The sequence below is a fragment of the Anguilla rostrata genome, chromosome 16 (genome assembly GCF_018555375.3).
Source record: "Anguilla rostrata isolate EN2019 chromosome 16, ASM1855537v3, whole genome shotgun sequence".
In the NCBI taxonomy this organism is placed as follows: Eukaryota; Metazoa; Chordata; class Actinopteri; order Anguilliformes; family Anguillidae; genus Anguilla; species Anguilla rostrata.
This window is the reverse complement of record NC_057948.1, coordinates 8,383,069-8,404,629: the sequence shown is the minus strand read 5'-3', so window position 1 is coordinate 8,404,629 and position 21,561 is coordinate 8,383,069. Positions and strand designations below refer to the sequence as shown.

Genomic DNA, 21,561 nt, shown 5'->3' with positions numbered 1-21,561 from the left:
ACTTACTGCAGAGTATAGAGCCATGTAAGTACGGGGCTTCACTGGATGATGCTTCAGAGAGTGGTATCGGTGCAGAACACTGCACTAAACCCTTTCCCAGGTGGGCTTCTGTGGAAGGATGTGTGTGCAGTGACTGCCAATGAATTCCCTGTTCATGGAATTCTGTTAACTTTGTTTAAAAAAAAAAAAAAAATTATAGGGTGACTGTCAGAAGCACATCCTGGTTATTCAGGATATATGGACAGCAGCAGCTATTTTTAAGCATGGGCTCAAAAGCAAATTAATTCTGTTTGCTGTAAGATTAGTAATAAACTGTCTTTACCTTTTAACATACACATTTACCTTTTCATGTCCTTTCTAGGAATGATGATTGAAATGGTTTTAATAACTCCTCTTCCTTGGACAACTCAGGAGAATGTTATATTTTTATTATTGCCCTTTCAAGTGTAAGGCGCAGGTGGTTCCCATGGTGCTAGACATGAACCTACAACAGCCAGTAGCCAATGATCTTGAAAATAAATTGTTCTGACAGGAGGTTGTCACAATGTACTGTAGAAATATTTACTGTTTTTTAAAAAAATGAATAAACATATTGGTAAACTATCGGTAAAATCTTAGTTGAGCCACTGCTCCTCCACATTGTAAGAAACCAGTTGATGAATTTGGGCATCTGATTAGGATGATCAAGAAAAACAAAAACAAATTGAAACACAAAATCACATTACATTCAGTCAAGAGTAAGCTCAGTGATTCTCAATTACAAGAAAAATGCCGGCAGTACGAAACAAAGTCGGACCGGAGAACTGTGTTCATATCGCGTAAAAAAACAAACAAATAACGCGCTTTTAGCCAGAAACCACACATTTGACGGACCCTAATGCGTAATCAACAAGGCAGTCATTTCCGGTACTCAAATAATTCGCACAATCAGCGAAACAAAATTCTGGATAAAAGTGAATTTCCCTAAATGACTACTACTCTGCCAGCGCACATGACAAATGAAGACCGATTTGTAGGAAAAACTACGCCAGGACACTAGGTGCCGCTGACATGCTTGTATTAAGGTTTCAAACGAGGAAGTGCCATTTTGACGCACGCACCTCCTAGATTTTAACCCCTTTCAGAATACCTAGAAGCCTCGCCCGCATTAAACACGGGGCCTGAATCTGGTTAATCTACTTCTCTATCATTTTTAGAAAGAGTTCATGAATTTTTGCCTTTTGTGGACAATGTGGGTGGCTCTTAAAAGAGCCTTTGGTTAAGTAGTATTGCGCTAGTTTACTTGGAGCTGGTGTACTTCGTGACGGCCTTTGTTCCCTCAGACACTGCGTGTTTGGCCAGCTCGCCTGGCAGCAGCAGGCGCACGGCGGTTTGAATCTCCCTTGAAGTGATGGTAGAACGCTTGTTGTAGTGAGCCAAACGGGAAGACTCACCAGCAATACGTTCGAAAATGTCGTTGACAAACGAGTTCATGATCCCCATAGCTTTAGAAGAGATGCCAGTATCAGGATGGACTTGCTTCAGCACTTTGTACACGTAGATGGCATAGCTTTCCTTCCTACTCTTTCTGCGCTTCTTTCCGCCCTTCACAGCGGTCTTGGTCACGGCTTTCTTAGAGCCCTTCTTGGGCGCAGACTTAGCAACCTCAGGCATTTCGCAGGCTGATGTGAAGGAAACGTATTTTGTGTCGATTTTTAATGGTCTGGCCAGAGATGTATGCAAATTTTCATTCTCTTTTTTATGATTACGTCAGACTAACTCTGATTGGATGCTGTTTGTCCATGGTATTATGTTCAAAATCTATTGGTTCAATACGGCGGGTCTGCAAAAAACATGGACGTGTCTTTCTTCGAAACAAAAGACCCACCACCTCCTCATTTTCTTTTTAACCAGCGTCTTAAAATGTTACACTTAGAAATGCTCAATGTAATTTCATTGCAATTACTCACGCTCTAAAGTTTATTACACTCTCTCTGAGCAACAGTTTGCTTAAAACAACTGTGAGAAAGCATGTCATCGACGCCTAGTGTCCTGGGGTGGGTTTTTTCTTCTATGAAACAGCCTTTTGGTTTTGTTTGGCATGTGCGCTGGCAGGGCGCACATGCACATTTTGTTTGCTGCTTGTGCGTACATGCAACTAATGTGAGTATCGGAAAATTACTCTATTTTGATCATGCATTCGAGTCAGTAACATGTGTAGTTTCTGGCTTGAACCACCTTGTGGGTTTATGTTAATCCGACATGAACGCGCGTTTGTTTTGTATTTGCTTGTAAAATATTACTGTTCAAATGTCCAAAATTAATCTCAGACAACTATTGGTTCAAATAGCAAATATTGAAACCTCAGTTTAAAAAGATTGTAAAGTGCACTTATTTTATTCGGACATCTACATCCATTTATCTTAACCACTAGTGTTTTAAAATTGTTCATTAAATATAAATCTATATAATCGATATAGAAAAAACCACAATGACCGACGACTAAGCATTACATTTCAGAAGGCAAGAGCAAACTCAAAAATAACGTGCCGAAAGACCATGGAGAAATTTGCTGCTCATAAGTACTGTTGTGGCTCTTAAAAGAGCCTTTGTGGTTTTGATTGCGCACTTGGAATCAATTTAAGCGCGCTCTCCCCGGATGCGGCGGGCCAGCTGGATATCCTTTGGCATGATGGTCACCCTCTTGGCGTGAATAGCACACAAATTGGTGTCCTCGAACAGACCAACCAGGTAAGCCTCGCTTGCCTCCTGCAAAGCCATGACAGCGGAGCTTTGGAAGCGCAAATCGGTCTTGAAATCCTGGGCAATCTCCCTCACGAGGCGCTGGAAGGGCAGCTTGCGAATCAACAGCTCAGTAGATTTCTGATAACGACGAATCTCTCGCAAGGCTACAGTACCAGGCCTGTAACGGTGAGGCTTCTTCACTCCGCCAGTCGCAGGCGCGCTCTTCCGGGCTGCTTTAGTGGCGAGCTGCTTCCTGGGGGCTTTACCCCCGGTAGACTTACGTGCGGTCTGCTTGGTTCTAGCCATCCCGAGTTACTAGATTTCTGCTTGTCAAATGTGGCCCAATACTGCCCGACATACGGCTTTAAAGCAGACCAGCGAATAGCTGATTGGGTAGGCTTTTACGAATTCTCATTGGCCTTGAGCCTGCCTTAATTCCCCGAGGCTATTGGATAATTTCATCAGCTTCCCTTGCCGCCAAAAATGTAACGAATAATGAACATTTGGATAACTAAATGTAAAGCCTGTACTGACATTTTTATTTCAAGTACGGTGGTCTTTAAACAAATAAGAGTTGAAAAGGACACATGATAGGAAAACCGGACAATTTAAACGATGGACAGTTAAAACTTTGAATTGAAGTTTTACAGAAAATGCTCTGTAATAAAATGTAGTAGACGTACTATGATTTAATGTGATGTTATTTAGATATAAAATGTATTGTAATAAACTTTGTTTTACCATCTTGAATATTGCAGTGGTGCTTTACAGTAAGATGGCAACAAACATCAATTATCACCAACTTTCGCAATTTGACGCGTGACATATTGTGGGTTAACATGTCAAAATGTCATCAAGACTATAGGTTAAGTGCCAGAAAATTTATAAATATTCTAACCAACCATGGTTAAATTTATTTGGTTCAAAATGGGCAGCTTTGCACCTTATATAGATGTGGGTGGCTCTTAAAAGAGCCTTTGGGGTGAATGATACTCCTGTGTGCAATGAAGGAATTACTTGGCCTTCACGGCTTTTTCGGTTTTCTTGGGAAGCAGCACAGCTTGGATGTTGGGCAGAACTCCACCCTGAGCGATAGTGACGCCTCCAAGGAGTTTGTTCAACTCTTCGTCATTACGCACCGCCAACTGCAGATGTCTGGGAATGATGCGGGTTTTCTTGTTGTCTCGGGCTGCGTTACCAGCCAACTCGAGGATCTCAGCAGTCAGATACTCGAGCACGGCGGCCAGATAAACTGGAGCACCGGCACCGACGCGCTCCGCATAGTTTCCTTTACGAAGCAATCGGTGAACGCGACCAACCGGAAACTGCAGTCCAGCTCTAGATGAACGAGTCTTAGCTTTCGCTCTCGCTTTACCACCGGTTTTTCCTCTACCACTCATTTTCAGCTCGTTTCGTCTGAAGTGAAAGTAGAATACCCGTTACGGACAACATATATTTATAGCAACACTCTGTTCACCCATTGGCTGCAGCATTGGTGGGACGTCGTCCAATCAAACATCAGAATAATTTTGCCGTTGCGCCCACGCCCCAGAACGACCGAAATGAAACAAAGAACTGTAGATAAAAGCTGGACTGCAGCCAGACTTCAGCGATCCTTTCTAAAACGTGCTTAATTGAAGGTTTAGGCATGATAAAGTTTATATACTCAAAAACTGTAAATGCAAGAAACAATCACACGCATATCAATATATTTAATATATTTATAATAATATATTTTAATTTTTACATATAAACTTCAATAATGCAGATTTTTTTGTGAGTAAAAAAAACCAGCAACGACAAAACCGTCCTTGCAGGAATCATGAGCCTCAAAAGATGTTGTTTTAACAAGAGTTGGAAGTGTTGAATGTATTTCCACCTCGTTATTTAGGGTTATTGAAATAATTTATTGAAATTATTTTGTTCTGTAACAAATTAGAACATAATGCACGTTTATTTGCCATTTCCCTTAGTTGAGATTCAGTCGACATTTGTCCTTAACTTTGACTGACTAGTACAAGTTTTTTTTCCCTTCACATTCATCACTTCAACTAATTCAAGAAAAGTTGTCATACTTGCTTTTACTTTAAGGGAAAGTTAAGGAGAAATGTTGATTGAATACAGGCTTTTCTCTCTGTACCCTTCATTTCACAAGTGGTCAGTTTGACTGACCACTTTAAGCACCTAATAATTCACTGGTTGCAGCTGTAGGTCCCATTTACTAAGCACAGCACTGGTAATTATAATACGCGTGAGTCCAACTAGATGCATGCTGGCTGTTTGATTTAGGTTCTAGACAGGCCAAATGTAATGTTGGTGCAATTAAATACAGGATACATCATCCTGTTCATTGTAGAGCTTTTCTGACTTCGATACTTTTTGTACGTTAAGGCGTATACGAGCAAGGAAAACCCATTTTGGCGCACGCACGCACCTATGGCTGAATTACAAGCTCTATTGAAGGATGACACTGAAAATAATCTACAGAACTATTTAAAATAATTTAATCTAATGTAGTAAATGTACTGATCTACCATAGTGTAATTGAAACGTGAAATGCTGAGATACTGCATGTCATAAAAAGTAGTAATACAGCATGAATTTCTGCCTTTTGTAGACAATATGGGTGGCTCTTAAAAGAGCCTTTGGTCAAGTAGTAATGCGCCACCGATTACTTGGAGCTGGTGTACTTCGTGACAGCCTTTGTGCCCTCAGACACCGCGTGTTTAGCCAGCTCTCCTGGCAGCAGCAGGCGCACGGCGGTCTGAATCTCCCTTGAAGTGATGGTAGAACGCTTGTTGTAGTGAGCCAAACGAGAAGACTCACCAGCAATTCGCTCGAAAATGTCGTTAACAAACGAGTTCATGATACCCATTGCCTTAGAAGAGATACCAGTGTCAGGATGAACTTGCTTCAGCACCTTGTACACATAGATCGCATAGCTCTCCTTCCTGCTCTTTCTGCGTTTCTTCCCACCTTTCCCGGCAGTCTTGGTTACGGCTTTCTTAGAGCCCTTCTTGGGCGCGGACTTCGCTGCTTCAGGCATTTCGCAAATTGTTCTGTCAAACATGACATCCTGTCTCGCACTTAAAGTGTCTGGCCAGAGATGTATGCAAATTTACATGCTCTCTCTTTTGGTGACGTCAGATCAATTCTCATTGGAAGCTGTTTGTCCATGATATTATATTCAAAATCTATTGGTTCAATACGGCGGGTCCGGCGAAAAAAAAACGCACCTTCAGTCTTTCTTTGGGACAAAGAACCCCCCACTAACATTTTCTTTTTAACCGGCGTGTATTAAATTTATACACTTGTTAAATTAATAATAAATCTCGATGTACTTTCATTGCCGTTACTCGTATTCTAAACCCATTACACTCTCCCTTTGAACAATAAGTTGCTCAAAACAACGTTTACTTAAAAACGTGAACTTTTTTGGAACCTGTCTGTGCCCCCTAAACAAAATCACAAAAGAGGATTTTCTACAAACATGAAAGGTACCTTTCAATATACAACATTTATCGCCACTTAAGTCAGCCAATTTATTCCACATCGTCTGCTCGATTTCGTATAGCCTTTTGGATTATTTCAATGGACGTTCACCAATAAGCACATAGAGGTACAGTAAAGTAGCAGGTAACCCTAAATCACAGGTTACCCTAAACACTGTGGCGACGCAACCCTCGGTTTCGAAAAAACGACTTTACCCTTAAATAAGGACCCAGCAAAACCCGCGCGAATTCTGCGCGGACGAGGAAAACGTGGTAAATAAGTGGTGTAGTCAGAGGGGAAAAAAGTACCTTTGTACCTTGCGGTGCACTGGTCGGACTAATTATCTCCCCCCCCCCCCATAATAAGTGTTTTAATAAAGACACCATAACTCTTGCAGTTTTTAAATCAAAGATGGCCCCAGTGGGGGCGCCTCAAACACTAGTCGGGCGTTACTGGGCCCGACTTAGGTTTGTTGGTGATGACATTTCACAATACACCCAAAAAAAAAAAAAACAAAAAAACTTGCATACAAAAATAGATTACATAACATACATCCCTTTACAAATCACACAAAGTTATATCCTGATTTCAGCCCATTCCAAATCATTGGGCTTTCTTTTAAGGTTCAGAGTTCTTTTCCTTCTCAAGGCAGTTACAATTAGTTTAAAGAAGTATCACTTATGAAGACACTTTCCATTATCATTTTATATCTGGTTTTCCACAATTTACTTAGTGGTGCAAATGCACAACCAGTATGGTTTCTTTTGTTGTCACTAAAATGTTCGTCAAATCTGGAAGTAAAAATTGTTTTCTGGTCACATATGTATAGCCCAATTCTTTTTAACTCGTCCCATACTTCTTTTGACCTATAGCAATCAATTGAGAAGTGTTTTCACAAAACAATTCCGCTTCACCACTGCTCTTAAGGGGAGTCTGCCATTCATTGTTCATGCATTTCCCCTGACTTTATGTATATATATATATATATATCCTGCGCCCTGACGTTTTTTAAAAAGATAGAAAATATACTACTTCTAACCTTTGTAACAACACAAAAGCATATGCGCAAAGACGACCTGATTGAAGACAAGTATGAACGAAAAGGCGGCTCTAGGTAAAGCCCGCCTCCAGCACTCCTACCCTGCAGAGTACATGGGTACTTTTTGCGTAAAGAACAGGTAAAAAGATTAATTCGTCAAGACAAGATCAACAGCTGTCAAAACAACACACAACGTCAAGCAACTGCCCCTGTCTCAGCTCCATCAGACTATCCGCTGACAAAATCAGTAACTTCTACAGAAGTGAAGATCTATTTAAAAAAAAAAAGAAAATAGGATGGAAGTGCTTTATCTGCCACACCTTTGGCCACTTCACACAACTCTGGAAAACTGCGATAGTCACAATGATTCACAAGCCTGGAAAAAAAGCCATATAATAATACTAGCTACAGACCAATCAGCCTTCTAAGCCAAGTGGGGAAATTTGTTGAAAAAGTTTTCACCTCAAGACTAACCAGCCACATAGGAGAACATGGGGCTCCCGGGTGTCCTCCGAGCTGATTTCAAGAGATAAAGGTCAGCAACAGTATTGCGAGACTATAAAAAAAGCATTCTGAGAAATGTTAAAAAGAAAGAACATACTGTTCTGTCATTATTTATGTTGAAAAGGCTTTTGACTGAATGTGGCGCAACAAAAACCTAAAATGTCCACACTCCATCTAAACTATCTAATAATATCTAGTTTCCTCTGGAACTGTCAAATCAAAATAAAAGTTTCTGCCTCCATGCGTCTTGTTATGTTTGCCATTCATGTTACATGTAGACTATATGCTCAGCAATTAGATTTTTATGACATGAATTTCATAAATCACTCTTTTACATGATTTTAAGATAATTTTAATTTCAAGATTGCTCTGATGGCATGTGGGAGCCATTATAGAAAAGCCTCCATTTTAGCAATTTTGACTCTGGTGTTACTGTCACTCATTACATTACATTACATTACAGGCATTTGGCAGACGCTCTTATCCAGAGCGACGTACAACAAAGTGTATAACCATAACCAGGAACAAGTATGACAAAAACCCTAGAGAGAAGTACCGTCCAAGTACAGGGAACAACCGCATAGTTCAACTTGGACCCTGATGGTTAAACTGATTAACACTAACAACGAGAACGGCAACAACGCAATCTATGGAAAAATAAAAATAAATAAAAATACTATTAGTCGTTAAGACAGGCGCATCAACTAAGTCACCTATGAAACAGCTGCCTAGTTACAACCCTAAGTTTAGGGTACTCATTGCCTAAGTTTAGGGTACTCACTGCCTAGACAATAACTCATGTTATTGTCTAGGCAGGTGTTACTAGACAGTGATGTGAACAGCTTAGTTGTTTTGTTATTGCTTATGGTCATAGCGGTTTATCTACTTATTTTCGACTAAATTATTTGTTAAAATCTTTTCCATGGCAACTTTCCCACCGAAGGTGTTACTCATGTCACCTGTGTTACTTAGTGTCACTCTATTGTTTACGAAAAGCTCACTTTGTAGGTGTCACATGATATGTTGTTATTTTATGTTTTGTATTTGAGTTCAAATGTGCTGGACCTACATGTTATGGCCTTCATCAGGTCTCCACGTTGCCATGTTCAAATGAAGACTCCCACTTGTTTGTTGTTTTTACTTTTCCATTATGTTGACTGGCAAACTTAACCCTTCTTGATTTGTCCTGATTTAGTTTCTACACATTCAAGGGGATCCAGTTTGTCCTGCATGAACTGAGCAAGAATTCTTACCTTCAGAGAAGAGCAAGATTTGTAGGCTGTTTTCCAACATATCAGGTCAAATGTTTGGCAGATTGTGGGCGATTGTGCTGTCTAAGACTAATCTGACTTCAGCATTCATTGGCCAGCTTGCCAACTGTAGAAGATGAACTTAAATAAATAAATATTCAGTATTTTATCCAGCTGTCATTGTGACTGAGTGATTTGTTTACCAATACACAATTCCTCTCATGGCTGTGTACACCCCCTTTCTTCAATCATCTTTCTGATGGTATCTGTGTATAAAAAGGGCTATCAAATATAGTTGAATTGTAATTAATGTCTTTTCATTCTGATCTAAATGAATGTTCTTGGTTTGTGGACTAATCAAAAATAAAACTGAGATAATTACATATGGAAGTATGAGTAAGAGGAAAGAAATTAATGTTCATCTTCATTCTCTTAATATGGCCAAAGATTCTGCTGTGCTGACTTCTGTGGGGAGTTAAATCCACAATCAAATATGAAAACCCTTTCTTACTGATTTTAACTACCAATAATAACTCATTTTGATTTTAAATTAGCAAAAATATGTAATGTTCAACTTTGTAACCTCACAGGTTGTGGTAACTTGTATTCACTTAGTGATTCAACGAAATATGCAATTTGACCACGGGTGGCAAAACATTTGCAGACCACTGTACATGTTAAATACAAATAGATTTTGCTGAGGAAACCAGTTTTAAACATGCTATATTTCAAAAAGCTGTATTCAATCAACATAAAAAAACAACTGTCAACGTTAAAAACAAATGGTGATGAATCCCACCCAAGGCAAATAAAACCTGAATTATGTTCCAATGTCTTACAGCACGAAATGATGGGACTTGGATAAATGCTTTCAGTAACTTAAAATAATTGGCAACATTTCTTCAAATAATGTCACAGATGCAAGGGCAGGTTCCACACATTATGGCCAAAAAGCTAAACATCCAAGGTGAATATCCGTAAAGGGTAGGTTTAGTTACTGCATGGGCATGTCCAAACAAGTCCAAACAACAAACAAGTCCAAACAACAGAACAAGTCCAAAGATTGTACGTGAAATAGCGGAACCATTCACACCACAAATGACAATTTAGAAAATACTTTGTTTAGCTTGTTATCAAGATCAATGTTTTCTGAACGGCGATGTTTCGTTCAGCAAACGTTGATTTGTCACGGTGATGAAATCTCAGCAACGATGTGCATTGTGCTTTATTACCAAAAATGGAACTCCTGCTTATAAGTCTCGCTCGGGTATTTCATGAGTCTTTTTATTTTTCCTGTGTTCACACGGTTGTTCTGTGAATAACCAGCCAACAATTTGAAAGTGTGTGACATGTTTGATAGTTTTAAAAGGTAAATAATGTGGGAGAAGCACCTTTAACGGGTACGTGTCCGTGTCAAGTGGTTATGTTTTGCATACGCTGGAGAAAATACTGCAATATTGTTCAGGATACAGAAGATAATTTGCAGCTACAAGGACTGTTGTTGAACATTCGATGCGTTTTTCGTTAGTAAAATGACTGCAGTGTGTTCTATTTGATCAATATTGGCGAAAAGAAAACACAGTGGAGCAAATTTTCAGGAGCCGAGAGACGCGGTGCGGGCTGGTTGAGTCTATACGGTCCTCATGTTGCATTTAAGTCCAGCCCCCTCGCTTACGAGCTGCTGAAACGGAACATTATTTTTTGACTGTTCGTGTGTGAGGGGAATCTATCGACTAAAAGAAATGGCAGAAGTTGCTCCAGCTCCAGCTGCAGCCGCCCCGGCTAAGGCTCCTAAGAAGAAAGCCGCAAGTAAGCCCAGGAAAGCGGGGCCCAGCGTTGGAGAGTTGATCGTAAAGGCAGTTTCTGCTTCTAAGGAGAGAAACGGAGTTTCTCTGGCTGCCTTGAAGAAGGCTCTGCTCGCCGGTGGCTACGACGTGGAGAAGAACAACTCCCGTGTGAAGATTGCAGTCCGAAGCCTCGTGACCAAGGGTACCTTAGTCCAGACCAAAGGAACCGGTGCTTCTGGCTCTTTTAAGCTCAACAAAAGTCAGCCTGCCGTGAAGAAGCCCGCTAAGAAAGCAGCTCCTAAAGCTAAGAAGCCAGCTGCGACCAAGAAGGCCGTAGCGAAAAAGCCTGCGGCTAAAAAGTCGCCGAAGAAGAAGCCGGCTGCAGTGAAGGCTAAAAAGAGCCCAAAGAAAGCTAAGAAGCCGGCAGCAGCGGCTAAGAAGACGGCGAAGAGTCCGAAGAAAACCAAGAAGCCGGCAGCGAAGAAGGCGGCCAAGAGTCCTAAGAAAGCGAAGGCGGCCAAGCCGAAAGTTGCCAAGCCCAAGACCGTCAAAGCCAAGAAAGCAGCTCCCAAGAAAAAGTGAGCTCCTATACTGTAAGCTAATTTCACAAGCATCAAAGGCTCTTTTAAGAGCCACCCAGAGCTTCTCTGAAGAGCAAGTTCGTTCCATTTTAGCGAAATATTGCTTATTTAATGTTTGTGTATATTGGTGTGTGTGGCTAAATCACGACCGTAAGATCTGACCTTGGTATGTATATTTTGAGGCGAATATGAGCTGGTCTACTAGTATAACTCCATGGTCCATAATTTATTATATTTATTATAGATTAATATGGGGGAAAAAGTTACTTGATACTGAGCCGAATTTCCTATAATTCTGAATGACCCGGAGTTGTTTCGGGCAGACCACTTCAGTGCGTTGCCTCAAACTCAATTCCAAATGTTTACAGGAAGGAAGCATTTTAAAGTTGAAACGTGGTATACCATAGACCAGGGCCAACCTCGACTCAGTTCAGTAGTCTATTTCATTATTTTCTCAATTAAATATCCGCAGTCGTAGATGTCCTATGGCTGGTTTGAATGAGCCCGAAACATGACAGGCTATTACAACCTAATACTTTGTAAAAATCACTTAACACATAATTGTTGTAGCAAGACGTTCGACGAGTCCTACACTATACACCGGTTTTGATGTTCTTGCTGACAACTACTGGAGTATGTTTGTGCCAATTATCAAAAAAAAAAGTGTGGGATGCGGATTTAAGCGGGCAGCATATTTCAAAAGAAGTATGCTTCCCGCTTTAGCTTGCGCGCCTGTTTCTCTATTGCCGGGTTTCAATCAGGTCGTCTTAACTTGGTTGTATGAACCCTAATTGGGTTTGAAGACGTAGGACTTACAACTTTATTGGAAAGACGAACACCAGACAGAAATATTGTAATACTGCCAAACGCATTCCTTGCCTGGTGGAAAATTGTGTTAGTAGCGCAATGGATGACAGAATCCCCACTGTCCACCATGTTCCAGATATCAGAGCCTGTGAAAACTCAACAGGCCATCTCAAAACAAATGTAATCTGAGGGCCCGTCTGTGCCATCCACATCACACACATTTTAGAGCTGCATATTTTGGCATTTGTTTTTAATCTCCTAAATGTTATTTATTTTCTTACATTTCACATTTATCTAATTTGATTTCATATTACAAACACTACAGTAAACTTTTAATTTGATTTTTGTTTTATATTTTTAAACACAATTTATATAATTTTATAATTATTTGTTCTTTTATGAATTTGCTTTATTGTAAGTGCTTTAAAACAAAGATCAATAAAGTTTGTTTTTAATGAAATAACCTGGAAAAACAAACAATGTGGTATTGGTGTAATACGTACACAGAGAACCAGATTGCCAGATAAGAACTGTATAACGTCCTTGTCCCCCCTCCCCACCTTGGCCAATAAAGCTCAGCAATATAATACCATATAATACCATATTTATCCCACAGTCCAAAGACATGCAGGCTAAGTTAATTGGTGAGTCTAAATTGCTCCTATATTTGAATGTGTGAGTGAATGGTGTGTGTGTCCTGTGATAGAATACTATATAATTTGAATATTATAGAATTATTATTACAAAAAAAAAACACATAAAAAGAATGATATAACATTAATAACAGTAATATTAAATACATATAAAATAAATACAATTATTATTAGGACAATTATTAAAACTAAATAGTAAAAAAAATTACACTATTGTAACAGGGTCCAAGTTAAACTATGAGGTTGTTCCCTGCACTTGGAACGGTACTTCTCTTTCTCTCTCTAAGGTTTTCGACAGACTTGTTCCTGGTTATGGTTATGCACTTTGTTGTACGTTGCTCTGGATAAGAGCATCTGCCAAATGCCTGTAATGTAACGTAATGTAACTAAAGTTCAGATCAGAAACTTAAAATGACCAAGAACAAAAATAGTTTCAGTTCCTTATGTAATACATTCAGGGTTTGAGGGGAATAACATTTAAAACAACTTTTGCTCAAGTCAGAACACATTTGAGGAACTTGAAAATCTAAAGAAAAATTTGGCAAAAATAGTGTGAAAATAAAAATGTTTCATGACTCAAAGTGAAGTGAGATAGAATGGTAATTTGTGAAGGCTTTATAAATAAACAGACACAAATAGTGATCTCTTGTTACAAAGAGAACGGGCCACCAAACTTAAAAAAACAGGACACAGTGATGAGTGCCCTAACTGTCCCCAGTAATAAATTTAAGCACAGAATGATAAACAACATCAAGAGGTCGTAGAGTGATACAATCAGCATGTCAATAAAGTACATCCCCATTATCACGGACAGAAAGAAAAGTAGAATCAAAGTATTTAACTCCCATTGCAATTATTCTCTCACATAGTGATCACCATTACGGATGCAAGTTCTCCGTTTTTAAGCACTGCGCCACTGAAACTGATTCAATTACTTTGTTCTGCACTGGGGGCGCCATGTAAAAAAATTGTCCTCCTACCTGATTGGACAAAATTCTATAAACGCGGCAGCCAATAGGTGAATAGATTGTTGCTATAAGAACGACCCCGATCTGCAGTTGCAGTTATTCTTCAAGGTTTGTGAAAATTAAAAAAAAAAAATGAGCGGAAGAGGAAAGACCGGTGGTAAGGCGAGAGCGAAGGCTAAGACCCGTTCATCCAGAGCTGGGCTTCAGTTTCCGGTAGGTCGTGTTCACCGCTTGCTTCGTAAAGGAAACTATGCGGAGCGCGTGGGTGCCGGTGCTCCAGTTTATCTGGCCGCCGTGCTCGAGTATCTGACTGCTGAGATTCTGGAGTTGGCTGGTAATGCAGCTAGAGACAACAAGAAAACCCGCATCATTCCCAGACATCTGCAGCTGGCGGTGCGTAATGACGAAGAGTTGAACAAGCTCCTCGGAGGCGTCACTATCGCTCAGGGTGGAGTTCTGCCCAACATTCAAGCTGTACTGCTTCCCAAGAAAACCGAAAAAGCCGCGAAGGCCAAGTAATTCCTGCATTGTTCACACGAGCATCTTTAATCCAAAGGCTCTTTTAAGAGCCACCCCACATCTATATTAAGAGCGAAACTACCATTTGAATCGTATGTGACTTCACAGCAGTTTGTGAAATGTCATGCAGTGTCTGCACACTAAGCATGCGTGTCTCATTGCCACAATCATCAATTTGAATGTTCTTAAATTCGGTCCTGGGGAGCCCTGCATATGTCCATTGTAGTTCAAAGCACAATTTAGGTCCTGGATTTTTTGCAAGATATCATTTCAGTAAATTACACTGGCCCACATCGTCAGAAATAACCATGAGGAGTAGATTGCAAGTTATTTTAGAATATAACAGTGTACTGTTTAGCTGAGCTCAAGTGAGCTAATTCGATTGGCTCCTTATTTATGAAAGTATGGATGCTAAACGTAACCCTTTGCTAGATAATTAAATCATATCTTTCTTTGCTTTCAGTAAACATCGTTTTTCTGTTGTACATATAAAGCCTTGTATAGTATAAATGTATCTTTATTTGGTTTTTTACATTTTTAAAACATAATTCCTTTAAAAAGGTCAAAAGGAACAAAATACATTTAAACAGACATTCACTAAATTTCAAGAAAATAAGAAACACTCAGAAAGAGGAAACCTAATACAAACGACCATACATATATTTAACTAATTATCACACGACAATAATTATTTTAAGACATAACTTACATAAAATATACATTTTAAGGATAATAAAACAACAATACGTGTGCTCGGGAATGGGGTGAAGAGCGGGTGCCTTGTATAGTATAAACGTAGGCCTATATGATGATTCTACTGAATGCCACGAGGAATTTATTTAACCTGTCTGATGTAAGTATCCCTTTAGCAATGTTGCAGTACAGGGGGGGGGGGGGGTTGGACTAAAATTCAAAGCGGGAAGAGAAAAGTTTAAATTTTTGGCGGCAGAGGAAGCTGAAGACATGATCCAATAGCATTGGGGAACGAAAGCAGGCTCAGGGCCAATGAGAATCCGTAAAAGCCTATCCAATCAGCTTATTTCTGGAAAGCTTTAAAGCCGTAAGATGTTGGCTTGTTTTCCGAACAGAGCAGAGTTTGACTAAGACGCTATGGCTCGAACGAAGCAAACCGCACGTAAGTCTACCGGGGGTAAAGCCCCCAGGAAGCAGCTCGCCACTAAAGCAGCCCGGAAGAGCGCGCCTGCGACTGGCGGAGTGAAGAAGCCTCACCGTTATAGGCCTGGCACTGTAGCTCTGCGAGAAATTCGTCGCTATCAGAAGTCTACCGAGCTGTTGATTCGCAAGCTGCCTTTTCAGCGCCTGGTGAGGGAGATAGCTCAGGATTTCAAGACCGATCTGCGCTTCCAAAGCTCCGCTGTAATGGCTCTGCAGGAGGCTAGCGAGGCTTACCTGGTTGGTCTGTTCGAGGATACCAATCTGTGCGCCATTCACGCCAAGAGGGTGACCATCATGCCAAAGGATATTCAGCTGGCCCGCCGCATCCGTGGGGAGCGCGCTTAAATGGTTCCCAAGTGCGCAATCAAAATAACAAAGGCTCTTTTAAGAGCCACAACAGTACTTGCCAGAGCAGCAAATTTCTCCATGTTTTTGTCTGTTTGTATGATTAATAGATTTGCTGATGCGTGATTTTGGGGTTGCTCCTCTGAAATGTAATGCTTATCCGTCGGTCATGGAATCATATTCATTTGTTTATATAGCAGTTCTCATACATGTCTGTAACACAAAGTGCTTTACAGAAAGAGAAGACGAAATAAAAGAACACAAGGTAAAACAATACACCATACAAAGATTCCTAAAACTCCTCCCCACTCCCTTCCATCACAGGAATACAATAATTTCATAAGAATCATAGTTTGAAGAAGGCCTGGAATTCTTTCCCTGCCCCCTTGGCCACACGAGTCAACCGTGTCCCCACTACGTTTTATGTTTAAGTTTTAGTACACCGGCAAACTTAAACCAAGTTTATTGGTAAAATAGAAACATTGCTACAACTTCAACTTTTTTTCATTCAATCCAGGTTTTATTTTTCTTCCAGTCCAGGTGTTTTTTTTTCCAGTCCAGGTTTTTTCTTCCAGTCCAGTTTTTTTTTCTTCCAGTCCAATTTTTTTTCTTCCAGTCCAGTTTTTTCTCTTCCAGTACAGGTTTTTCTTTTCTTCCAGTCTAGGTTTTTTTCCCCCTTCCAGTCCAGTTTTTTTTCCAGTACAGGTTTTTTTCTTCTTCCAGTCCAGTTTTTTCTTCCAGTCCAGGTTTTTTTTTCTTCCAGTCAATTTTGATATTTTTAGATATTTTTATTCTATAACTTTTATAGTTTCATAAAATTAACACCCTAAAGGTAAATAATCGTTATAAATAGTAAATTTATATGATAATATAACACCATCGTCAAAGCATAAAATGAGCTTATGATAGCATCTTTTATGATTAAATTCCTATGCAGTTTTAAAACTGACCTGTTTGAATCATATATCGATAAAAAGCTTGTTTCCTGGAGCGTACTACTAGAATGAGCATATGTGGCTATTTCCTTTGCTGTCACTGTGAGGATGGACAAAAGGCAAGCAGAACTCTTCAAATTCATTGGCTACTAGCGTTTACAGCTCCCTTTAACAGCCATTTTCTCAAAACTGTATATTGCCCATAGGGTATTCAATTTATCTCATCTTTAACAATAGATACAGCTACATGATTTTACATACTGCTTCTTAAATGTTATAGCTAGGGCATGGCTGAGGCTTTTGTTGATATGTTTTGCATTTTCATTTTATGTGGCATTTTATCTGTAAAAATAAGTCAATAAGGGGTGGGCTTCAGAGAGTTCATAAAACTTAGTTTAGTTAAAAATAAAAATAAAGCGAGAGAGAGCGAGATGAAAAGTACAGTGTGAGGTTGTGGAAATAATTAATTATATGCCAATATTAAATCAATTTGATGCTTTGAAGGCACAACAATTGCATTGCCAATGAATATTAGGCTAGAAAATACAACATTTGCACGATTTAACGTGACTTCCAGTATAAACCACGCCCACTTCCTGTCTTCTATCCGAATACAGATACACAGACACAGATAATTTTGTTGGTTGAACAGATACAGATACAGATACAGATAATGACATCCTTGCACACCCCTAGAGAGCATGGAACCTGAGTTCAGCACCGTTGCTTGTCATGATAGCAGATAGTGCAAGAGTGAGTATCATTAGACGCAAAGATGACGACAACCATCCTGTTGCATGTAATTTCAATGCCGTAATAGTGTTTCTCCTCTCCGGGTACAGAAAATATTCATTTAGCAAAAGGGGGTAACATGGACAAAAAGCTCTGTCAGAGAGAATTGTTTTTTATCTATACTGCCGTCCAAAGGCTAACCGCAGTAACTACATTTTGGTCGAAATTGAGTTATAACTAAAAATGAACTTCTTGATATCTGTTTTATCTTGTGACAAAGTTTCAGAGTTAAATTTTGCTTTGTTTTAGAGAAAAAACGGTATAAAAATTGCAGTAACTACAAAACCCGACTCAAAACCATGGCAGACCGCAGTAAGTGAAGTTACTGCGGTCTGCTTTGGGATTCTACCGGCCGATTTTGCGATCTACCCATCTAAGTTACCTCACGCGACTGCTTTGGGATTCTACCACCAGCCGATTTCACCCATCTAACCTCACACAACAAAGCTGTTTAAGATGGCACTATCCAGCGGAAAGAGGATAGTGGAACTGGTGTTGAAAAGAAAATACCCAGGTAGGCTAAGTAACGATGACATTAAGCGTTGAGAAACTAGCAATCACATTATAAAACACCTGTCAGCCTCGCTATATATGCTGACTGACAGGCGATGTTTAGTTAGCTAGCGTTATCTTACCTGCTCCCTGTAGCTGTAACATTATCATCTGTAACTTCACATCATCGCCGATGCCATGTCATGCACTTAAAGATTGTTTACAATCTAGCCTACGCATTGTAGGAATACGAGTGCGGAGAAAGAAGCGCATGTATCCGCAAATAATATAGATTAAAAATGTGCACAATTTCGTACTGCAAATGAAAATAAATGTAGGCTATAAGGCCTAGGCTACTCGCTAAAACTGCCTATTTGGGGAGAGCTGGCTATATATGATAGTATTGAGTAGCCTATTTTGTGGATTAATTGTATTGATACTCAAGGAAAATCAGGGAAGTTTCTGCCACTGCTTAGTGATTAAAACGGATTTTTCTAAATCGCATTTATCATTTAATCTCCCTAACACAATGCGAAGAAGCTGTCTGTCACTTTCCAATTGATTAGTCAGATCGTTTGCATGCTTGTTAATCACTGAAAATTAATTAAAACAGTTTGAGATCAATTAGTTTAAAGGAAAGTTTTGCGCTCCACCAAAACACGCCGCTGTTTAAAACATGTAATATAATGAACACATTGTACTGTGATTCAGTGTAGCCTTGTATTTATTCATTGTGTTAAATAGTAAAGACAAGGATAATGAAAATTATTAATGTGATTGTCATCAAGGCAACAACAGTGGTGGTGATGACAACGATGATGAAATTGAAGATGATGATGCAAAGTTTAATTGATAGGAAAATAATTATCTAGATAGGTGAATAAGTAAAAAAGTGAAATGAAATGATATTAAGACTAAACGTCTAAAATTCTCAATTTGTCCAGACTTAATTAAACATGCACAAATCCATAAGTAGAGTTGTTAAATAGCCTACTGTTAAATACAATTATAACAAAATCAGTGTCAAAATAGTTTTTGTTCACTGACAACACAATATAAAAGCTGAGAACATTGTAGTTACTGCACTTTGCTTTTGCATTGCTCTTAGAACCATTTAAGGCAATGCAAAGGCAAAGTGCAGTAACTACATTTTTGGGGTTAAAGGTCAAATCAGCCATCATGGTTTTTGGGCATAAAATTTACCTCATGAATACATGTACAATTAGTGCAATATCACTGATATACCTATAACACATTTGGCTGGCCAGTTAAAATACTTTAAAGCCATTTTTCTCAGTTTTACCCTTTGCGTAGTTACTGCAGTTAGGCTTTGTAGGGCAATATAGCCTTATGTATTTTTCTGATTTTCCACTGACATATTTCTTCCAGAAAAGTCTTCAAACACATTGTTGCTCATTTATTTCACTGTGGTTGTTCAATAAAGGTGATTTCCCATGCATTGGAATTAATGAATTGCATTTAATTTAAATTGCATTATTTTCACATTTTGGACATAAGCCTATAGCCTTATGTATTTTTCTGATTTTCCACTGACAATATTTCTTCCAAAAAAGTCTTCAAACACATTGTTACTCATTTATTTCACCGGGGTTGTTCAATAAAGATGATTTCCATGATTGCAATCAATTAATTGCATTTTTACATTTTTGCATTATTTTCACATTTTGGACATAAGCCTATAGCCTTATGTATTTTTCTGATTTTCCACTGACATTATTTCTTCCAAAAAAGTCTTCAAACACATTGTTGCTCATTTATTTCACTGTGGTTGTTCAATAAAGTGATTTCCCATGCATTGGAATTAATGAATTGCATTTTTAATTATTGCATTATTTTCACATTTGGACATAAGCCTATAGCCTTATGTATTTTTCTGATTTTCCACTGACAATATTTCTTCCAAAAAAGTCTTCAAACACATTGTTGCTCATTTATTTCACCGGGTTGTTCAATAAAGATGATTTCCCATGCATGGAATTAATGAATTGCATTTTTAAATTTAGCATTATTTTCACATTTGGACATAAGCCTATAGCCTTATGTATTTTTCTGATTTTCCACTGACATATTTCTTCCAAAAAAGTCTTCAAACACATTGTTCTCATTTATTTCACCGGGTTGTTCAATAAAGATGATTTCCATGATTGATCAAATCAATAATTGCATTTTTCATTAATTGCATTATTTTCACATTTTGGACATAAGCCTATAGCCTTATGTATTTTTCTGATTTTCCACTGACATATTTCTTCCAAAAAAGTCTTCAAACACATTGTTCTCATTTATTTCACGGGGTTGTTCAATAAAGATGATTTCCTATTGATCCAATATAATTGCATTTTTTACATTTATTGCATTATTTTCACATTTTGGACATAAGCTATAGCCTTATGTATTTTTCTGATTTTCCACTGACATATTTTTCCAAAAAGTCTTCAAACACATTGTTGCTCATTTATTTCACCGGGTTGTTCAATAAAGATGATTCCATGCATTGGAATTAATGAATTGCATTTTAAATTTAGCATTATTTTCACATTTGGACATAAGCCTATAGCCTTATGTATTTTTCTGATTTTCCACTGACATATATTTCTTCCAAAAAAGTCTTCAAACACATTGTTGCTCATTTATTTCACCGGGGTTGTTCAATAAAGATGATTTCCTATGCTTGGAAATCAATTAATTGCATTTTTAATATTTGCATTATTTTCACATTTTGGACATAAGCCTATAGCCTTATGTATTTTTCTGATTTTCCACTGACATATTTTTCTCAAAAAAGTCTTCAAACACATTGTTGCTCATTTATTTCACGGGTTGTTCAATAAAGATGATTTCCCATGCATTGGAATTAATGAATTGCATTTTTAAATTTATTGCATTATTTTCACATTTTGGACATAAGCCTATAGCCTTATGTATTTTTCTGATTTTCCACTGACATATATTTCTTCCAAAAAAGTCTTCAAACACATTGTTGCTCATTTATTTCACCGGGGTTGTTCAATAAAGATGATTTCCCATGCATTGGAATTAATGAATTGCATTTTTTAATTTATTGCATTATTTTCACATTTTGGACATAAGCCTATAGCCTTATGTATTTTTCTGATTTTCCACTGACATATATTTCTTCCAAAAAAGTCTTCAAACACATTGTTGCTCATTTATTTCAACGGGGTTGTTCAATAAAGATGATTTCCCATGCATTGGAATTAATGAATTGCATTTTTAAAGATTTAGCATTATTTTCACATTTTGGACATAAGCCTATAGCCTTATGTATTTTTCTGATTTTCCACTGACATATATTTCTTCCAAAAAAGTCTTCAAACACATTGTTGCTCATTTATTTCACCGGGGTTGTTCAATAAAGATGATTTCCTATTGATCAAATCAATTAATTGCATTTTTACTTTTTTGCATTATTTTCACATTTTGGACATAAGCCTATAGCCTTATGTATTTTTCTG

The 21,561-nt window shown here is 38.5% G+C and overlaps 7 protein-coding genes and 1 long non-coding RNA gene across 8 annotated transcripts; 4 read left to right on the top strand and 4 right to left on the bottom strand.

The window, feature by feature from the left end:
* Nucleotides 1–185: 185 nt before the first annotated feature.
* LOC135241565 (histone H2B-like) lies at nucleotides 186–2,416 on the bottom strand. Its single transcript, XM_064312070.1, has one exon. It carries the CDS (start codon nucleotides 1,651–1,653, stop codon nucleotides 1,279–1,281), a length of 375 nt encoding a protein of 124 aa, XP_064168140.1. The 5' UTR covers nucleotides 1,654–2,416; the 3' UTR covers nucleotides 186–1,278.
* Nucleotides 2,417–2,567: 151 nt separating this feature from the next.
* LOC135241562 (histone H3) lies at nucleotides 2,568–3,602 on the bottom strand. Its single transcript, XM_064312066.1, has one exon. It carries the CDS (start codon nucleotides 3,028–3,030, stop codon nucleotides 2,620–2,622), a length of 411 nt encoding a protein of 136 aa, XP_064168136.1. The 5' UTR covers nucleotides 3,031–3,602; the 3' UTR covers nucleotides 2,568–2,619.
* A 79-nt stretch (nucleotides 3,603–3,681) lies between these two features.
* Nucleotides 3,682–4,161, bottom strand: LOC135241564 (histone H2A). Its single transcript, XM_064312068.1, has one exon. It carries the CDS (start codon nucleotides 4,122–4,124, stop codon nucleotides 3,738–3,740), a length of 387 nt encoding a protein of 128 aa, XP_064168138.1. The 5' UTR covers nucleotides 4,125–4,161; the 3' UTR covers nucleotides 3,682–3,737.
* A 1,188-nt stretch (nucleotides 4,162–5,349) lies between these two features.
* On the bottom strand, nucleotides 5,350–5,800 carry LOC135241563 (histone H2B-like). The gene has a single exon (XM_064312067.1). It carries the CDS (start codon nucleotides 5,792–5,794, stop codon nucleotides 5,396–5,398), a length of 399 nt encoding a protein of 132 aa, XP_064168137.1. The 5' UTR covers nucleotides 5,795–5,800; the 3' UTR covers nucleotides 5,350–5,395.
* Nucleotides 5,801–6,043: 243 nt separating this feature from the next.
* Nucleotides 6,044–9,184, top strand: LOC135241895 (uncharacterized). The gene is made up of 2 exons (XR_010326151.1): nucleotides 6,044–7,790; nucleotides 8,955–9,184. It is a non-coding gene; the product is annotated as an uncharacterized LOC135241895 (long non-coding RNA).
* A 1,514-nt stretch (nucleotides 9,185–10,698) lies between these two features.
* On the top strand, nucleotides 10,699–12,664 carry LOC135241892 (histone H1-like). The gene has a single exon (XM_064312654.1). The coding sequence runs from the start codon at nucleotides 10,752–10,754 to the stop codon at nucleotides 11,376–11,378; it is 627 nt and encodes a 208-aa protein (XP_064168724.1). The 5' UTR covers nucleotides 10,699–10,751; the 3' UTR covers nucleotides 11,379–12,664.
* Nucleotides 12,665–13,667: 1,003 nt separating this feature from the next.
* LOC135241894 (histone H2A-like) lies at nucleotides 13,668–14,379 on the top strand. Its single transcript, XM_064312656.1, has one exon. The coding sequence runs from the start codon at nucleotides 13,938–13,940 to the stop codon at nucleotides 14,322–14,324; it is 387 nt and encodes a 128-aa protein (XP_064168726.1). The 5' UTR covers nucleotides 13,668–13,937; the 3' UTR covers nucleotides 14,325–14,379.
* A 909-nt stretch (nucleotides 14,380–15,288) lies between these two features.
* Nucleotides 15,289–15,897, top strand: LOC135241893 (histone H3). Its single transcript, XM_064312655.1, has one exon. The coding sequence runs from the start codon at nucleotides 15,435–15,437 to the stop codon at nucleotides 15,843–15,845; it is 411 nt and encodes a 136-aa protein (XP_064168725.1). The 5' UTR covers nucleotides 15,289–15,434; the 3' UTR covers nucleotides 15,846–15,897.
* Nucleotides 15,898–21,561: the final 5,664 nt, after the last annotated feature.